Raw genomic sequence first — 18,729 nt, 5'->3', positions numbered from 1 at the left:
TGGCAAAACAAAAAAAATTTTTTTTGGATCCTAAAGTCAGGTGCAATTACCGAGAGACAGACTTGAGAACAGTCGCAATCCACTTTTCCACATAGAGGGGCAAAGACTTCACCCAGAAATGTGGGTCTTTCTTTCTCCTTCCTTGTTAAATCCTCGAGAGTAACGAACGCTTCATCGTCTGCTTAATATCACATACACAAAAGGGGGATTAAGAAAAAAAGAATCACAACAGGTTGAACATCCAGCTGCTCCCACCAATACATCAACTCTTAGGTTTACGACAGGGCCTAGGAACACTTCAGCGGTCATCAAATAAGAAAATAGAGACTATAGCTACAAAAATAACACATGAATGAGGTAGATAAATTAAAGCTTTCACATCCAGGACTTGCCTGTTCCAACTTGGTAGCCTTCATGCAATACTCAGAAAAAAAAAAAAATCTTCATAATTACTTGACAGAAGTCACAATCAAGGAACTTCTGGTACAAATTAGTATAAGAAGTTATTAGTATATAATAAGAAACGCCCTTCCGGTGAGTTTGTTTCTTCAAGAAAGGACACCCAGCTCTTCAGAGTAGGCACCGGTGGACTAAATTAAGTCACCTGAGACTCCCTGCTCAGGTGCTCACCTCTCCTGGTTTTAGGAAGAAGGGCATCTGGAAAGCATAGGGAGGACACCTTGGCACTCTTGGGGCTCCAACTGAACTGTATTTAAATAAGCAGCAACACACACACCGACTTTCTAAGGACTAAAATCTGTCCACTTGAGGGCATTCTACTTAAGGTTCCAAGGTTGAAAAAAAATTTGGAATTCTACAACCTTGGTTTAAAAAAAAAAGTACATTCAAAAAAGAAAAGAAAAATGGGTGTAGGGTTGGGAGAATACCAAACAGGTCCCTAAACAGACGACAGACCTTGTCCATTTACCCGCATACAGTCACCGCAGAAGTAAGTATACTGTACCCACCCACCCCTCCCCCCAACCCCCAACCAGGCAAAACAGTTGTCTTCTCCATGGTGGTTCAACACCTTCCAACTTGAAATCGGTGACAGTCTTTGGAAACAGTTACTCTAGGTTGTACAAAGGTTTTATGTATATAGTTTGTTGCAAGTAACAAAACTACTTTGCAAGACCCGCTTCTTTCCAAAATTAAAAAAAATACTAGTCTATATTTGTTTTAGTATGAATTTTTTTTGTTTGATTTTTCTTGTTTGTTTGTTTTTGCAAAGCAGCATAGCAACATTGTGATTGTAGGATGTGCCTGAGGTTGTGGTCACAACTGTAAACATTATTTGCACATCAGGAAGAAAACTGGAGGAGATGGGGGTCTTTAAGAAAAACAAACAAAAAAGGGACAGTTCTAGAGAGATCACTGCACTGCTCCTTCGACGTGCGTTCTCCTGTAGCTTAGCTGACGGCAATCTTGTTTTCCTCCAGGAAGTGAGGGAACTGGTGTTTGGGGACGCTGTCGGCAGCTCCTGGCTTCTCCACCTCGGCACTGATGGCCGACTGGGAGCCATCCATCTTGGAGGTAGCGGTGTTATTCACCACAGAGCTGGCCCCCAGGGACACTGGGAGGGTGGGAATGCCACCACTCTGGATCACAGAGATTTCGTTGGTCTTCATGGCCAGACCACCATTGAGCATGGTGGTGTACTGATTCCACACAACAGGGTCCACGTTCACCGAAGGGGCCAGGATTTCCTTGGGAAATATCTCGGGGACCCTCTTTCCGTCCGTTCCTAATAGAGCCATGGTGTTCTCGATGGCCAGCTTCCTGCCACGGCGTGCTGAGCTATTGTTGGCCCCATGCGTCATATAATGGACCTGTGGGAAGAGGGACAGAAAGGTTTCCACCGAAACAGAGATGGTATTGCATGTGGGCAAACCAAAGTCAAGTCTGCCTAGGGGTTTGGTCTATCTAAACGTATATTTTAAAATTAGATTTTATGTTTAAAAAATCCAGATATTGGGCTTCCCTGGTGACGCAGTGGTTAAGAATCCGCCTGCCACTGCAGGAGACACGGGTTCCAGTCCTGGTCCGGGAAGATCCCACATGCCGTGGAGCAACTAAGCCCGTGCGCCACAACTACTGAGCCTGCGCTCTGGAGCCCACGTGCCACAACTACTGAAGCCCATGTGCCTAGAGCCTGTGCTCCGCAACAAGAGACGCCACCGCAATGAGAAGCCTGCGCACCGCAACAAAGCGTAGCCCGCGCTCACCGCAACTAAAGAAAAGCCCTGGTGCAGCAACAAAGACCTAATGCACCCAAAAATAAATAAATAAATTTATTTTAAAAAAAGAAATACAGATACCTATTCTCTTACGGGAAAAAAGAATCAGATCATCTGGCAACCATGGATCTACATTCCTGCCTAGAGGCAAGTAAGGGCAACCGAGGTGGGGAATACACATTCCAATTTTCCCCATACCACTGTTCACATGTACAGTTGTTGTCAACACCTACTACATAGCAGTGTTGTTTCCAGTGCTAGGGTTACAACTTGTGAACACACAAACTTACACAGTTACCAAATGGTACGGAACTTAACACATACAGACACGGAGCACAAGTAAAATGGGAAAATCTATAAGACCAGTAGGTTACATCAGTGTCAATATCCTGGTTATTATTTATTCTATAGTTGTGCAAAATTCTATCACTGGGAGAAACTAGCAAAGTGGGTAAGCATCTCTGTATGACTTCTCCCTCTGCATGAATCGACAATTACTTGAATAAAAATTTGAGTTAAAAAAATAATCTTTGAACAAAACAGACCCTGGCCTGATGGAGCTGACATCCTAAATACATAGTGTCTCAAGAAGAGTAATCACTGCTGTAGAGAAAAATAAGCCTAGTTGGGAAAGGTTACACGAGGCCACGGGGAATGAATGTTATTCCATCTATGGTAGCAGACAAGGCAAGGACTCTTGTGAAGAGGAAAGAGACCCTACCACTTACTGCTTCTTCAACCTGGCCGGCCTCCTATCTGCGATTATTTTCCTGGTCTGGCTTTTGAGTTTTCAAATCCCTTTCTTTATAAAGAGTTGAAGAACGTGGTGGGTACTGGGTTTCAAGCGTTCTCACATCACTTCACTGACATGCTTAGAAGTTAGTAGTCATCCCAGCGGGCTCAGAAGTGACTTGATCTTCATCACTCCAAGAAATTATTAAGATGTTCCTGGCATCATGTGAAACACTAATACTACTCAATTAATCTCCAAGCAACCCTGAGGTCATTACCATGATCCCCAAGCCTGAGAAACCGAGGCACAGGAGCCACCTGCCCAAAGTCACTTATGCAGCAATAGCAGCTCCAAACCTTCCCCAGACTGATTCCAAGGCCCCTGAACAAATTTAAGCTTTATATTTCTGGAAGTTGGGATTACAGATTAAATTACTTCTATGTTCCTCCCCTGACATTTCTGCCACCTAGACTAAAAAATTCAAAGAATATAGTTTTTTTAATAAGTACTTTTAATTTCTAAAATGATATGAGGTCTTCTAGGTCAACTTTAAGATGAAGTTTCAACCTTTATTCTCACTACAAAGAATTCAACTAGTCTACTCACTGGGGAGCTAGCTAGAGAAAAGAGGTCCAGAGAAACACGCCTGGAACAAAGCAGAGGCAGGACCATGAGGGAAACCCAGGTTTCCCATCCTGTGTCCTTACACAGGCCACTTTCGATCCTTACATGGGACAGTCTCCCAGGTAATATCTTAGGTGGAACCAACTTTTCCTAACAATAGACACAGGATATTCCTTGGAAAAACCCAGCTGTTCAGTTTCAAAGAAAGGCCAATAAACCTGGAGGCTTTCTTCCTTTAACTCCAGTGGCACTACCTACATGTTTAACTCGTGGTATTTATTTCAACCTAGCAGGCCAGGAAAACAAAAACCAACGTACAGGATGGTCATCAAGGCTGAAAGCACAGGCAAATCCGTAAAGGATTTACCGACACTACATTACAATACATGACAAACATCATCTGTGTTTCTAGACTTGAACGATTTCATGCAGGCACTGACTACAATGAGCATCCCAACTTCAGAGATGTTGTAATGTGAGAAAGTCTCTTTCTTCTTTTTTCGTTTTTTTCTTTTTTGACTGCACTGCGAGGCTTGAACTCACCTTCAAGTTGCCCTTGGTGGTAAAAGCTCGCCCACAAATGTTGCACACGAAAGGCTTCTCCCCGGTGTGAGTCCGCTCGTGAATTTGAAGCGCGCTGGCAGATGAGAAGTTCTTCCCGCATCTTGTGCAGCCGTGATGCTTGGCCTGTCGTCGGGGCTGGAGGGCTAGCAAAGGTGTCATGCCTGGGGACATGGTCGCGGGACCAACAAACGCACCAGGAACTTCAACTTTGACATAGGCTGGATGGGCTCGCATAAAGGTCGGTGCGCCACTGCTCCGACCTGGTGTGCACAGAAAAAAAAAAAATCCCAAATTATCACCCTACAGTCATTCGTTCTTCAATCCAAAAAAGAAAGGAGCTTTGACCACAACTGCCCAACTGTTTGACAGCCTGGAAATAGCGTTCAGGAAATTGACACCTTGGAAGCAGCTTTCCTTTTACTTGTTTATCTGCACGGAGAATGACTCCAACACTTCAGAGAAGGTTACTGTTTTGGCTTTAAAGGTATCGGCAACAGTCACAGGCAATGCAATTCCAAGTTCAAATTCCTGCATACAGTTACCTTTATAAAGTAGGCCCTGGCACTATCTTTCTGATTCTACGATGTTGCTATTCCCCCATTTTTGCCATTAATGCCGTCAATAGGCACCCCTTTTATATGGGGTGGTTTTAAAATAGGTTAGATTCTTTTCTCTCCCTCAAGAGTTATTAGTTTGTGAACTTTACATAAGGGAGTGGGATTTCAGAATCAAGGAACTATGGCTTATCTCATTGGCCAAAAAGCAGTGCCCCACTTTCTCAAATGCTCTTTACTGGAGCATTTACTTAGGATTACCCATGTTGCCCTCACAGGGCTCAAACACGAAAATAAAAACCCACCAAAAGTAAGTACGCTGTCCACACCCAGCTTGCAAGAACCGTCGTAAATAAAAGCATGTCTCTACTACGACAGAGGTAGTTATTATTGCCCTCTATCCAGAAGTACCCACAGAAAGGCTAATCGCCCTACAGAGGAGCTACTTCACATATACCACACTCTCCATTTGTCAAGTTCAACCCAGGTTCCTTTTGGATGACTCTGTGCCCAGAATGGACCTAAGTTAAATCCAAAGCTCTATCACCTTCCGTCTCAGTGCGGCTGTTCTCGGAGCTGTCCACTTTGCCACCAGCATCAGGAGACTTGGACTTGACACTCTCTGCTTGGCTATTGGCTGGGGAGACTGCCTGGAAGGATGTGGTCTCCAGGACATCTGGACTTCGGCTCGGATACTCCTGGTCCCCCATCACTGAGGAGGAAGAGTCGTTGGTCAAGCCATCACTCTCCACTGAACCATTTTCTCGGCTGCTCTGTCGGTGCAGGACAAGACCAGCGAGACCTGCCTTCCCTGGGGCATCTAGGGAAGCCACCGAGGCCAGCCCTAGAGTAGGTGATGCCAAGTGGATGCTGGGAAGGGGCATGGGGACCTTCGAGGAGCTGCCAGGGGCCTCCTGGGAGCAGACTTCATCTACATCGATGCTTTCGACATCATCATGACAGACAACGCTTGTACTGCCATTTTCACCGACCATCATTGGCTCGGGACCCGTAAAGTCACAGGGATTCTCCGGCAGAGGCGTGTTGGGAATCTGACCGCCCATGTGCATCCGAATATGCTGCTGCAGCATGACCGCGTTGGTAAACTTCTTCTGGCAGATGGGGCACGAATGCTGCGTCTTTATGGACGTGTTTGTCCGGTGCACCCCGAGGTGCGTCTTCAGGTTGCCTTTGGTGGAGAAGGCTCGACCACAGATCTTACACTGGAACGGCCTCTCCCCGGTGTGGGTGCGGTAATGCATCTTGAGGGAACTTTGGCAGCTTAAGACACGGTGGCATATGAGACATTCGTTGGGGTCGGTGGTGGCCTTGTCGATGTTCTCCACCAGCTGCTGCAGTTTCAGGGTCTCTGACCCCGGCTCGGGTGTCCCACTCCCTTGGAAGCCACCAACCCTCGGGGAATTATGGTTGGGCCCCACCCCAGGTAGGATGGATCCATCCACACTTTCCGGAGAAGGCCCAGGCTGCAGGTCATTGGGCAATGGGCCACCCATGAGGTCCTTGGGGTTAGTCCCCGAAGAGAGATTCTGAGATAGCCCTACATTGGGGGTCCCCGTCGCAAGGACGGGTTTGTTGTCTAAGGAGAGCCCGGATTCATCTACGGGGACAGGGCCAGAGAGCGCGTAGGGAAGGCCACTGCCTGCCGCCATCTTGTCGTGGAACTCGGCAAACAGCTGGGGGTTTGCCTTCACCTGGGGATGCCGATGAAAGTGCACCTTGAGGTTGCCCTTGGTGGTGAAGCGGTGGCCGCAGACAGAGCACACGAAGGGTCTCTCTCCGGTGTGGGAGCGGAGGTGGATCTGCAAGGAGCTATCAGTCCCAAAAACCTTGCTACAGTACTTACACTTGTGCTTGTAGAGGACCTCGTCCTTGGGTTTGACATCTACCGGGGAGACACTCGGTGGCTTCCCTTTCCCTTTCTTGGACGGGTCTAACGCCACCGCGGAGAAGGGGCTCTGGAAGAGCACAGAGCCTGGGGCCTGAGGTAGCAACGCCCCCGGGAGACGCGACAGGACGCTGGGGAGCACCCGGGTCCCATCTGGCTTCAGGGCGAACGGCGTCAGCCCCGGGGACACGGAGCTGGCAGCGGAAGGGATGCTGGTGTGAGGTAGCTTGGCTGGCTTCAAGGTATCCAGGGGCAAAGCCGGGCTCCCCGCCTTCTGGCTGAGCAGAGCCACAGCCGCCGAAACCTGCTGGGACACGTGGCCGCCCAGTGTCTTCAGGGAGTCGGCTCCGGCCACGCCGCTGGAGTGGAGGGCGTGGGAGGCCCACAGGTTCACCTGCACGCGGATCTGCTCCGTGAGCTGGATTTGCTGGAGCTGCTGCTGCTGCAGACACAGGATCTGCTCGAGGACCCAGGGGATGCTGCTGGCGCCGGGCAGTGGGGCTGGGGGCGCGTCTGCGCCCCGCTGGTTCACGGCCACCTTGGTGCCCCGTAGTGCTTGAAGCGTGACGTTGGTGTTGGCCACTTTGCCTTTGGGTAAATAGCTTATGTCCTGGGGTGTGGGTGGCAGGGCGGCCTCCGTCTTTAAGTACACGACGGACTCTGCCCCCGGCTTCTCCCTCGTGTCCCCTGAGCTGCCACCGTCCTCTCTGTGACCGTCCTTCCTGCTTGGGCTGTGTGGCTGGTGGCTCAGCACAGCCCCAGAGAAGTCTTCTGAAGGCACCGGCCCCTCACTGTCGTTCATGATGAGGACAGGTGGACTTTTAGTGCAATTTTTCTTATGGTCTAAGAACTCCGAGAAACTGAAGAACTCGGCACAGCATTTCTCACAGATGTGAGTCTCCTCCCGCCGAGGCCTCTTTATCCCTGCTCCGTCCACGTTCACATCATCGCCACTCCCTGGGGGGTTCATTGGAGTACCTGCGACAAGAGAGAAAAAGCTAAGAACTCTACCCAAGAAAGGATGTGGGGCGATTTCTTGGGAAAAACCACAGCTCACAATCCACAGGTCTTCGTGATCTGTGTCCCAACACGTACAAAACTGTGTAAGGGAACAAGGCATCCAAAGAGTCTCAAGTGAACCAATCACTTAGGTAGTGGGGGTCAAATCATAACCCCCCAAAATGTCCAATCCTAACCCCTGCACCTGTGCAAGTGACCTTCTTTGGGGTAGGGGGGGAAATCTTTGCAATTGTAATTAGGGTGGGTCCCAAGCCCAGTATCTGGTGTCCTTAAGGAGAAAAGAAAGGGACCCGAGACAGAATAAGGCCATGTGAAGCCAAGGCGGGAGTTAACGTGGCTTTTATAAGCCAAGGACGGCTGGAAGCCAACAAAAGGTAGGGAGGAGGCCTGGTACAGACTCACCCTCAGAGGCTCCAAAAGGAACCCTGCAACTCCTAAATTTCAGCTGTCCACCCTCCAGAACTGTGAGAATAAATCTGTCATAAACCATCTAGTCTGTGCCAACTTATTAAGGCAGCCCTGGGAGAAACGCATACAATTCATTAAAATAACCCCCTTGGAGCTCTGGCCCTCACCCTCAGCTGAGAGCTGGCTTGAAAGGCAAATGGATCTCATGCCACCATAAAATGATGTTGGAAACCTCTTCAATTCATGGCCGCTTATCTCCATCCTGGGCCCATCGAAAGTGAAATTGCAGTAAGTCACTCATTCAGACAATGTGGTAAGTGTACCTTCCCACCAGGGACAATAAAAGTTTAAAGGTGCTAAAAAATTATGAGAGCAGTAATAAATTCACCTAAAATATGGAGAACCGTACACGGGAAGATGAAGCAGATAGTCCGAGGAGTATTTTCATATAAGAAAAAACACACTGAGAAAAAAGGAAAGATTGCATGTCCAAGAAAAAAAACTTCACTGACCTTCCTGATTATGAAAAACCTATAGAAATGCCTTAACAGGACATTAAAGGATTAATAAGCCATTAAACAAAGAAGGAAGCCCAAGAAAGGAAGGAAGGGATGGGAATGATGGACTTTATTCCTCACCTTCCATTTGCAACTTCTACTCTGTTACACAAAAATCAAACAACCATCCTATTCTGGGTAGTTCTATTCCTGAAAATGAGTGGTCCCTGGACTTCTTTTGCAGTTGGGTCCTATGTCCTTCACAGTGACTGCTAGTCTGCACGTTACAATGCCTGTCAGGGGACTGTGCTTTAGCCAGATGCCTGAGTCTTGGCGGGTGGCGAATCTCTAAGCTACTTTATTTTTCTCATTTCCTGCCTAACCTATTATATGTACACCTTACCACTGAGAAGTCATATAGGCACACCTCAGACCCAGCAACTCCAGGTGCACAGATCCAAACCACAGACGTTTGCACACGTATACAAAGATCCGTGGAGAGGACTTCCCTGGTGGCGCAGTGGTTAAGAATCCACCTGCCAGCGCAGGGGACACGGGCCAGGAAGATCCCACATGCCGCAGAGCAACGAAGCCCGTGCGCCACAACTGCTGAGCCTGCGCTAGAGCCCGTGAGCCACAACTACTGAAGGCTGCACTCCACAACAAGAGAAGCCACCACAATGAGTAGCCCCCGCTCGCCGCAACTAGAGAAAGCCTGCGCGCAGCAACAAAGACCCAACACAGCCAAATATAAATAAATAAATAAACGTATTAAAAAAAAAATCCATGGAGGAAGAAGGATATTTTTCACAGAAATGTTTAGAGCCACAAAAGAAGAAAAAAAAAAAAAAAGGTAAATTTTGGTTTACCCACGGTACAAAAATGATGCAGAATTTCCGTATGTCCTGACATGGAGACAGAAGTTAGGTGGAAGTAGGTTACAGAATAGTTTGTAAGGTGTGTCCATTTTTGTTTAAAACAAAACCTATTTGAAATGTACAAATGCATGGGGGTAAGACCAGGCAGTATCCACTTATCTTTGAAATAAAATGATCACTTTGTAAAGCCAACTAACCCATTTTGCCTCAATTCCTTGGGTAATTACATTTCCCAACAGCATGGGTTTTTGCCTGAGGAGTCAGTCAACAATTTGGGGAGGGGCTGATCTTGCAACAAAGTGTATTTCTCTTGAGAAAGATCTATGCTTTCCATCAGATTTTCAGACACTGGTTCTTTTACATTTCTGTAGCACGGCCTTAATAAATTGACTTAACTTTTCCTAATTTCAGACTAAATCATCAGAAGTTCTGCAAGGTGTATGTGGGTTGGAGGTGAGCCAAGAGAAAGCAAACAGGTCAGGATCAATCCATGGAAAACAGGTTTGATACGGTGGGCTTACCCCTCAGGATTTCTATTAAAGGTGTAAAATCATGACAACCACGTAAGTTAGATGCCTGTGTTAAGTGATGTGATTAATTTAACAAATGTTTGTTGAGTGCTGACTGTAAGCCTGGCACCATCCTATGACCTGAAAGTGCAGATACTGTACATATTCAGGGAACATCAGTTTCTCCACCTTTTCTATTTCGGTGGCTTATCTGGTTACCTGGGCAACTAGGGCTGCTGAACACAATAAGGCTTGTACCAGTCATTTAAAGCCTCACTCATTTAACAATACTTCTCGCCTCCTACTGAGTACAAGGCAGGGGCTAAGGGGGCTGATGAAAAGATGAGCAGCCCAATAGCCTCCTGTAGTCCAGACTAGAACCTCCAGGTGCCCCGTGCTCCATACTATACTCTTCCAACCCTATTAAACATCAGCCCCATTTACAGATAAGAAAAACAGACTTGGAGGTAATGTGACTTATACCCAAGGCAACACAATGAAAAATCTAGTCATAGATAAACTTTTGAGCGCTTACTATGTACCAGGTGTAATTTACATGTTATTAACCACTCGAGGTAGAGACTATTATATTTAACAGAGGGAGAAACTGAGGCACAGAGGACATTAACTTCCCCAAGGTAGGGCATGTGGTAAACTGCGGAGCCAACACTGAAACCCAGGCACGCAGGACCCAGACCCTCCCTTTGAACTCTTCCTTGATACACTTCCTCCCAAGCATATGTTTCTTCTGTTGAGACTGGCGACTATCTTTCCTCTCACAGAAACCCCAGGAGGGACAGGAAAGCTTGAGGGGTCAGGTTTGGGGGTGTGGGGAGGTTAACTTAGGACACAATACACGCCTGCTACTTCCATGTGGAGTGTAGCAGGTAGGTACCTCCTTCCTTCTGGCTCCACAACTGCTCCAAAGCAATCATATTTCCAAGAATCAAGTTAAAGATATTCGTCGGGGCTTCCTTGGTGGCACAGTGGTTGGGAGTCTGCCTGCCAATGCAGGGGACACGGGTTCGAGCCCTGGTCCGGGAAGATCCCACATGTTGCAGAGCAACTAAGCCTGTGCGCCACAGCTACTGAGCCCACACACCACAACTACTGAGACAGTGCTCTAGAGCCCGCGAGCTACAACTACTGAGCCCAAGTGCCACAACTACTGAAGCCCGCGTGCCTAGAGCCTGTGCTGCACAACAAGAGAAGCCACAAGCCCGCGCACCGCAACGAAGAGTAGCCCCCGCTCACTGCAACTACAGAAAGCCCACGCGCAACAAAGACCCAACACAGCCAAAAATAAATAAATAAATAAACCAATTAATTAATTAATTAAAGATATTGATCAATTCCCAGAATCCTTAAGATAGTATCTATTGGTACACTTTCCCAAGACTTCTAATGGGTGTTTTCTGGGGTGTGTTGTTAAACTGGCACAATCTTTCTGGAAGTGCAATTTTGGCAATTATGTGTCAAGAACTTTAGAAGTGGAACTTAAAGAGTTTCTCTTGGGAGGGAAATACACCAGTAGGCTGGTGCCTATAAATACATACAACTTCTTCAGAGCACAATCCACCATCATCATCATTTTAGTGTAATTCTCCTTCTACCCAGGAGTTTACTTTCTGTGATACCAGGATACAGGTTTCATAGAAACAAACAGCCTAAAAAAAAAAGGATGCACTCTGGTCCGTCAGTACGGTTCTGATTCAATAAATCAGGGTACACGAAAAAGATGACTACTTTGTAGCCTTCAAAAATAAAGTGGGTCTTTATTATATATGCTTGCTCTGTAAGACAACCGCCCAAGACTGATTTCAAGAGGAAAAAAAGTGTAGAGAACAGGATGTACAGATAATGTGCTCCCCCCTCTTTGTGTCTGGGGATAAAGATATAAGTATGTACGTGGGAAACTTTTGAAATAATAGATGCTGTGGCTGGTCCCTGCCTCTTGAAGCACAGGCCTGGGGTGGAAGAGAAACTTTAAAATGTATACACTTTTGGGACTTCCCTGGCGATGCAGTGGTTAAGACTCCACACTTCCAATGCAGGGGACGCAGTTTCGATCCCTGGTCAGGGAGCCACATGGCGTGCAGCCTGACCACAAAAAATAAATAAATAAATGTATACACTTTTGTACTTTGGCTTCTTTTTAATTAGCATGTTACACCCCTTTTCTCAGCCATTCTACTTCTGGAAATCTCTAACAAAGCTCATGTACAAATGCTTGTTAAGGGCCAAAGCAAAACTACTACCATCCTCCACAAACTGCAACAAAGCACTCACTTCAGACTCCTTCCTATACCTTAACTCACTTATCTTCGTAGCCACGTAAACAAGCATCTTTGTTCCCAATTTGCAAACATGGAAACTAAGGCTCAGAAATAACTGCCTCAAGGTGCCATATGGGTAAAACACAAGAGCAGGGATTATAGTCTTAAATACTATTGAAGAAGAGAACTAAAGTTAGTGGCCTAATTTATAATTGTTTCTTCTAGAGCAGTTTCTTCAACTTTTTTTCATTTTACCCCTCTAGGAAGGCTTTTAAAGCTTTTTTCCCCTAATCACCCCCTCCTCAAATTTTAATACCACCAATATACTATATTATCTGTTTATGCACTATGGTCCTTTGGAAGGCCACAAACCATTGTAACATCAATAAACATTTTTGCCCCCCCCAAAAGAAACAATTTTCACCCCCTTGGGGACAATATTCCCTTACTGACAATGCAGGTTTTAAAGGAGATAACTCTTTAAACTGGGGCCGATGAAATTAGACAGGAAAAAAAAATGGCAACCTTATTTTCACTCAGCTGAATTAAAACTTAACATTTCTTTCAATTATGAGCGTGGGGAACATACCTCAGCGGTATTTGCAGAACCCATGCCTATGTCATCAACAGAAAGCATGTATTTTCCTATGTCAGCGTGGTCGCATTACTGGAAATTCTGGTTACCTGACTGACTGCTAGATCTCCTTTATTGTGTTCATAAAGAAGCACATGTTACTATATCACAAATGTTTTCATTTTTACTAAGTGTTATCTCAATGCAATTTATTTCCTTGGTATTTCTATGTATCTTATTGTATGCATTTAAATACATTCTGTTGAGAAGGGGTGAATGTGGCACAAAAAAGGTTAAGCTCCCTGCCCGAGAAGGATCCAACAGTTCCCAAGAGTGATTTACAACCTGAATACCAGCTTGCCTGCACTGTATACACAGGCTTGCCTCTTCTGTAGCCTCCAAGCAATACCGGCAACATCCCACTTGAGTCTTCAAACAGCAGGAGCTCTGTTTGCTGGTGCAGTAAAAAGTACTTCGACATCCAGACCACCACTGGCAAATACTGAAAGCGTATTTGCCAAAGAGTAAGAGGACTCTGTTATGAACAATTGCTGGGTATGCTTAAGTTAACCCTTCCCAAAAGGAAAAAGCAAAGTTCAGAGGGATTACACAGCAACTAGATCTTCCTTCCTTCCACCCCACCCCCACTCCGAATTTTAGGAATGTTATCTCTCAGCATCTAGTTATCCAATAAGTTGGAAGAATGCAGTAAACCCAGCAGGGGGCTTAGATTCAATCACTGCCAAATGGATAGAAAATACTCTTACTATTGTATAGGAAGAAAGCTCATCTGCCAGAGGCCAATCAAATTCTGGAGCCAGTGAAAATGCTTAAGAAACAAACCTGTGTATCTTGAGAAAAGCATTATGCCTCAAGCTTATCCCCCCCCCATTCCTATATTAAAAGAACTACAATGAGCAGATTATCTAGAGTACATAAACATCTTCTACCCCACCCCCACCGGCAGGATAACTGCTTACCAAAAAACAAAAGGAAATTGAGATGTCCTTAAATGCTGAACCAGTTCAAAGAAACTGGTTTACCAGTTTAATTTTACATCTGAATTCAGCAATCCGGGAAACACTTAAGGAACAGCCCTTAACTCAATTTGTAGGTGGCAAATTAGAGCAGTAATTAACTTTCTATTTAATTAAGGTACAAAAAAAAAATTGTTCCATATGGTCTTGGATCAAAATTCAAGTCTGCTGAAAAGGAAAAAGTAAAAGAATCCAAGTTTCTTTGTGCTAAGGTGTGCGAGCTCTGCTATTTACACTATAGAGATACGTCCCATATTGCCTCAACTGGAGCTCATCTTTTAAGCAATTTGTAAAAAACTCCATGAAGGCAGGAGCTTTTGCTGCCTCCTTCCCCAGATCCCCCTGGAACAAAGCCTGACATAGACTTGAAATCTAGAAAAAAAAATAGATGGCATCGATCAGAGATGCAGTTCTTACATGGAATTAGAGCTTTTAAAATTTTTAGATGCTTTTTTAAACAATCAAAAACACAGTAGGTTAAGGATGATGAAAAAGGGAGTATCTTGAACTCTTCCCATCATTTTTTCCAGGGCAGTAAAGCCCAGAGCACCAAATGCAAACTCTGCTTTATTTTCGACTTGCAGGACCTCTTATTCTAAAGCCTGCAAAGGCACATCTCAAAAATTAAACGGGAGGAGGAGAGATAACACACAACCAGCCGAACACTCACCATACCTCCCTCATCTGATAGAAAATCCCATCCCATAACCAACTCTTCTAAAACCACGATAAACACAGCTTCTTGGATTTAGAGCAAGGCTCAAATCAAACAGGACAAGGCAACCCTGGGCAAGCCATTGCAACCAGGAGTTAAAGTTTACTCTAAAATGAGTAAAAATGAGGATTACAGATAATGTCGTTGACGTCCCCAGCCTGGTGTCTGGCACACAGTAGGCTACAGATAAAACTGCAGAATTATCTCAACTTGGCAGTTCAGTGCCATCTTGGCACAATAAAAAATAAAACATTGTTATTTTGAACAAAATTAATTACTGATCACATTTCCAGCACACAGTGGGTCTTGTATCGTTGAAACTATCTAAATAAACAGCATGCTTCATCTCCATGGTACACAGGAAGAACCCAAAAGCTCAGAAATCAAGGTTACACAGCTGAAAGTCATACAACCAGATTGGAATGTACACCTCACTCTAAAATCTTACCAAAACCTAACTTCATTTTAAAAGAGGAAGCATTAACTCTATCCCTCCCTCCCAAGATGGCTCCCCAACTCCCCACCGTGAGGAAGGCAGCAGAGGCTTGAAGGACCAACTAGCATTGACTTGTGCAATTTCTTTTTAACGGAACAAAAGCGGTGTGGGCAAGTTGCAGCCCCTTTCAGAAACTCAGATGAAAACACAGAAAGTCGGCCTGCAACATGAACTAACACTTCGATCAACAAGATTTCCCTCTCCCTCTATTAAAATATAAGCTCCCAAGTGCCCTATTCTCAGAATCCTTACCACCAATGTAGGTCATTTCAGTTTAGAAACTGGGGCTAGGCAGTTATTTGAAATTTGGGAATCTTAATCGTTGATGGCTGTAATCCAGTTTAGCACAAAGGGCATTTGAAACTCTTTTGAGAAAATGCTAATTTTCCTGTATGTAGCCTGAGTCTCCTGACCACCTGCAGATTTTCTGATCTGCTAATTTTTTGCCGGACTTCATTTTCCTCCCTCAAAAAGTACATTCTTTATAAGTGGGTCTCAAATTGGCTTTGCAAAATAAGACCAGTCTAAACTGGATTTTTAAAATGATACATACAGGCTGCTCAAATACAAAATGCATCAGTTAAAATGTACTGCTTGGGAAAACTACCTTCTGTCCTATGGTGGCAACTGGGGGACTGTGCAAACACATTCGAGGATCGAAGAATTCTTTCCAAGAATTCCAAAGACTTGGCAAAGAAAACCCGGCACAGCCAGGGATAGCTCAAGCAACCGACTGGAGTCCCTAGCCTAGCCCAGCCCAGCGCTCTCCATCCCCCTGCCCCAGCCTGTCCCACCCATCAGGTGTGAGCCGGTACCTGCGAAGGGACCCGCCTCTCAGCAAAGGGCGCGGTTCCAGGTTGGGCCTCCAGGGGGCGCCCGCGCGCAGCTCGACCGTCCACTCCAACCCAAGCGATCAATAGCAACTCCCCCTCCCAAATCGTGGAGGGAGCGCACAGCCAGGCCAGCGATCCTAACCAGCTCGGGTTAACTGATTGCAAACTCCAGCTAGCGTTAATTTAAGAAGCTCCCCGTAAGGTGCCAAACGCCACCAAAAGCCCCACTTGAGCGCGCCCACCCAAAATGAAGCGGGTAGGGGGAAGGGGAGGTCAGCGCAGGACCAGGGGAGGGGTCAGAGGCAGGAGCTCGCCCCTCCTCTCGGGAGGAAGCGGGCGGGCAGAGGGTTAACCCTTTTGTTCCAGGTGGGCCAGGCAACGAAGCCTCTCCATTCTCCCCCGCACTCCCCCTCCCAAGGCACAAAGAGAGTCCACCCTCCTCCGACCTTGGGTGCACGCTGCCCTGACCATCGGACGCCCGAAAACGCACAGCCGCCCCCTCGGTCAAGCCGATCTCTTTCATTTGCCCTGGAAAAATGCTATTTGGGGGGAAATAGGGATTTACATTATATTATAAATTTAGGAAATTTACCACATTCCCTCCCCGAAATAAAAGGTACGGTAACCAAAACGTAGCAACCGTTTTCCCATCGGAGTTGTGGCTCGGAGAGTCTGGGGTTGCCGCGCACACCCCCATCACGGGCTGGGAAATTAGAAAGCAGGCGGCGAGGAGAGAAGCCACCAACAAGGCCCAAGAGGACGTTAAAAACGCCCCCTCCCCCCACGCGTACGCGAAAAACTTATCAGGCGACAATTTGGCGGGCCAGGACGGAGGGGAGATAGTGGGAAATCGACTGGCTCCTAAAGCCCCCTGGGTTACATGATTAGGAGGAGAGGAGTTTGCTTGGCCGCTCCCGACCGGGCTGGGGGGTCCAGAACTCCTCCAGACCCTAAAGACGCGCGGCGCGGAAGCGTGGGCCGGGTCAGCCCCCCGAGCTCGCCCTGGCCACGACCGCCCGGCCCTGGCCCGACCTCTCCCCTCTGGCCCCCGGGGCGCGCGTTTGGAAAGCCGGGCGCGCTAGAAAAGCCACGCAAAACGCCAGGCTGGTGCACCCCAGCGGGGCTGCTGTGCGCCCGCGACCCCCGCCCCTGGGGGCCCGCACCCCTCCCGCCGGCCGCGGTTTATTTTTAGGAAGTCGGAAATCAAAGATGGCTGGAGGTCAGGCCCCGAAAGGTTAGGGCGAAGATCGGCAGGCGGCGTAGCCCCGGGAGAAAAGAGGAAAACCAAAAAAGAAATTTTTTTTAAAAAGGAAAATACTGTGCTCTTCTCCTCCACCTCTTCGGGCCCTCCAATCCCCTCCGCAGCGCTGGTGGCCCGCACCCCAGCTCCTGGGGGTGGGGAGAGGTCGCGCCCCCTCCCCCCTCTTGGCCCGGGAGGGGCGCGTGCAACAAACAGATCGTGCTCCCCCGGGAGGTCTTCCTAGGGTGCGCCCCTTCCCCAGCTTCCTACAAAGACCCTAACGGGTGAGGGAAAGAGTGGGGACCCACGGGGTCTTTCTTTTAAAAAGCAGCGCCAGGGAGGGAGGAGGGGAGCCTAAGTTACAAGTTGGGGGGAGGCTACTAGTGAGGGGAGTGGAACCAATTACGAGGAGCAGAGGACAAGGAGAAGGGAACCTTTCAGGAATGAGGGACACAGGAGAGGCTGGGGGTCAATTTTACAATTAGAGCGAGACCTGGGGGTGAAACTTACACAAGAGGGGGGAAGCGATAAAAGGGGAGAAGTGTAAAATTAACGAGGGTGGGGGTGGGGAATGAGGCTGCCGCTCTCCTCTGGAACTAACTGAGCCCCCAGATCTCGGTTCCACAGTCTGCGGTGGAAGCCGTTGGCTCCCCAAAGTCCGCGCCTTCGAGGGTCCCGCGAACGTCCCGGAAACTGCCCGCCCGGGGCGTGCGCCCCCAGCCCCACTCACCCGGCTCCCCCGCCGCCGGCGCCGCTGCGGCCGCATCTGCAAACTCCGGGGCCGGCTGCTGCGGCTGCTGCTCGCCCTGGTCCTCCTCCGAGTTGATGTGTTGGGGTTTCGCCTGCTTGCGCCTCGACATGGTGCGAGCATCGGGGCGCCTGGAGAGCCGCGGTTATTTGCCCACTCCGCCACAAATTCCTGGAGTTGGGAAATTTACCCCCCTTCGGCCGGAACGCGCATGTCCCAGTAATTATTATTATCAATAATGCATTGCGATTTATCATGAGCCCTGACAGCTGATTGGCCTGGGTCCAAGACCTCAGAGATCATTTAAATAAGACCTCATTGATCAGGGAGGGGCGAGGCATTCTGGGCTTTGTAGTCCGGCCCTACAAGCGACAAAGGCGTGTTCATCGGGGGAGAGCAACTAATTAGCATCCGGGCTCAGATTGGCTGGACCGTGGACGAAATCCGAGGGGGACCCATCCTCGCTTCAGCTATCTGAATCCTCGGAGAGAACAAGAAAAATGATTGTATATTTACTAAAAACTTGGAGCTTCCGTAACAGTTTTGGAACGAGCGTATTTGGTAGTGTGCTCCAAAAATTACTTTTGTAAGGTTGATATCCTCGCAAGCCGGGGAGGAAGGTCTTTTCAGTGAAATATTTTGGCTCAGTGTTTACCTCTACCAAAAAACAAAAAAAAAAACAAAAAACAAAAAAAACAAAAAACTGAGATTTGACCCGTGTCTCCTCCCATCTCCTTTTTCACTGAAATGTTTAAATTGATTCTGGAGGTATCTGAAGAATGGTAAATGGTGGTATATTCAACCTTCCCACCCCATTTCAACTCTTAAGGTGGCCTTCAAATTTCCCAAATTTCAGATTATCCCCTCACCATGATTTATT

The 18,729-nt window shown here is 47.4% G+C and overlaps 1 protein-coding gene across 2 annotated transcripts; it reads right to left on the bottom strand.

Moving 5' to 3' along the window:
• Window positions 1–1,409: 1,409 nt before the first annotated feature.
• Window positions 1,410–17,961, bottom strand: SALL4 (spalt like transcription factor 4). Of its 2 annotated transcripts, none has more exons than XM_060078350.1 (4): window positions 17,832–17,961; window positions 5,260–7,596; window positions 4,138–4,418; window positions 1,410–1,829 (listed from the first exon to the last, which is right to left on the bottom strand). In XM_060078350.1, exons 1-4 carry the CDS (start codon window positions 17,959–17,961, stop codon window positions 1,410–1,412), a joined length of 3,168 nt encoding a protein of 1,055 aa, XP_059934333.1. The 2 variants fall into 2 exon arrangements, with proteins under 2 accessions (XP_059934333.1, XP_059934334.1); XM_060078351.1 differs by having other exon boundaries at window positions 6,577–7,596.
• Window positions 17,962–18,729: the final 768 nt, after the last annotated feature.

Source organism: Mesoplodon densirostris, chromosome 16, assembly GCF_025265405.1.
Source record: "Mesoplodon densirostris isolate mMesDen1 chromosome 16, mMesDen1 primary haplotype, whole genome shotgun sequence".
NCBI lineage: Eukaryota > Metazoa > Chordata > Mammalia > Artiodactyla > Ziphiidae > Mesoplodon > Mesoplodon densirostris.
This window is presented reverse-complemented; position numbering and strand designations above follow the sequence as displayed.

Bases quoted from the DNA above. Each gene is read 5' to 3' on its own strand.
- SALL4 (XM_060078350.1), bottom strand. From the start codon at position 17,961: ATGTCGAGGCGCAAGCAGGCGAAACCCCAACACATCAACTCGGAGGAG. The intron at 7,597-17,831 runs GTGAGTGGGGCT...CTCTTGTCGCAG, and splicing joins GCCGGCGGCGGGGGAGCCGG to GTACTCCAATGAACCCCCCA. The intron at 1,830-4,137 runs GTGAGTTCAAGC...CTCTTCCCACAG, and splicing joins CCACCAAGGGCAACTTGAAG to GTCCATTATATGACGCATGG.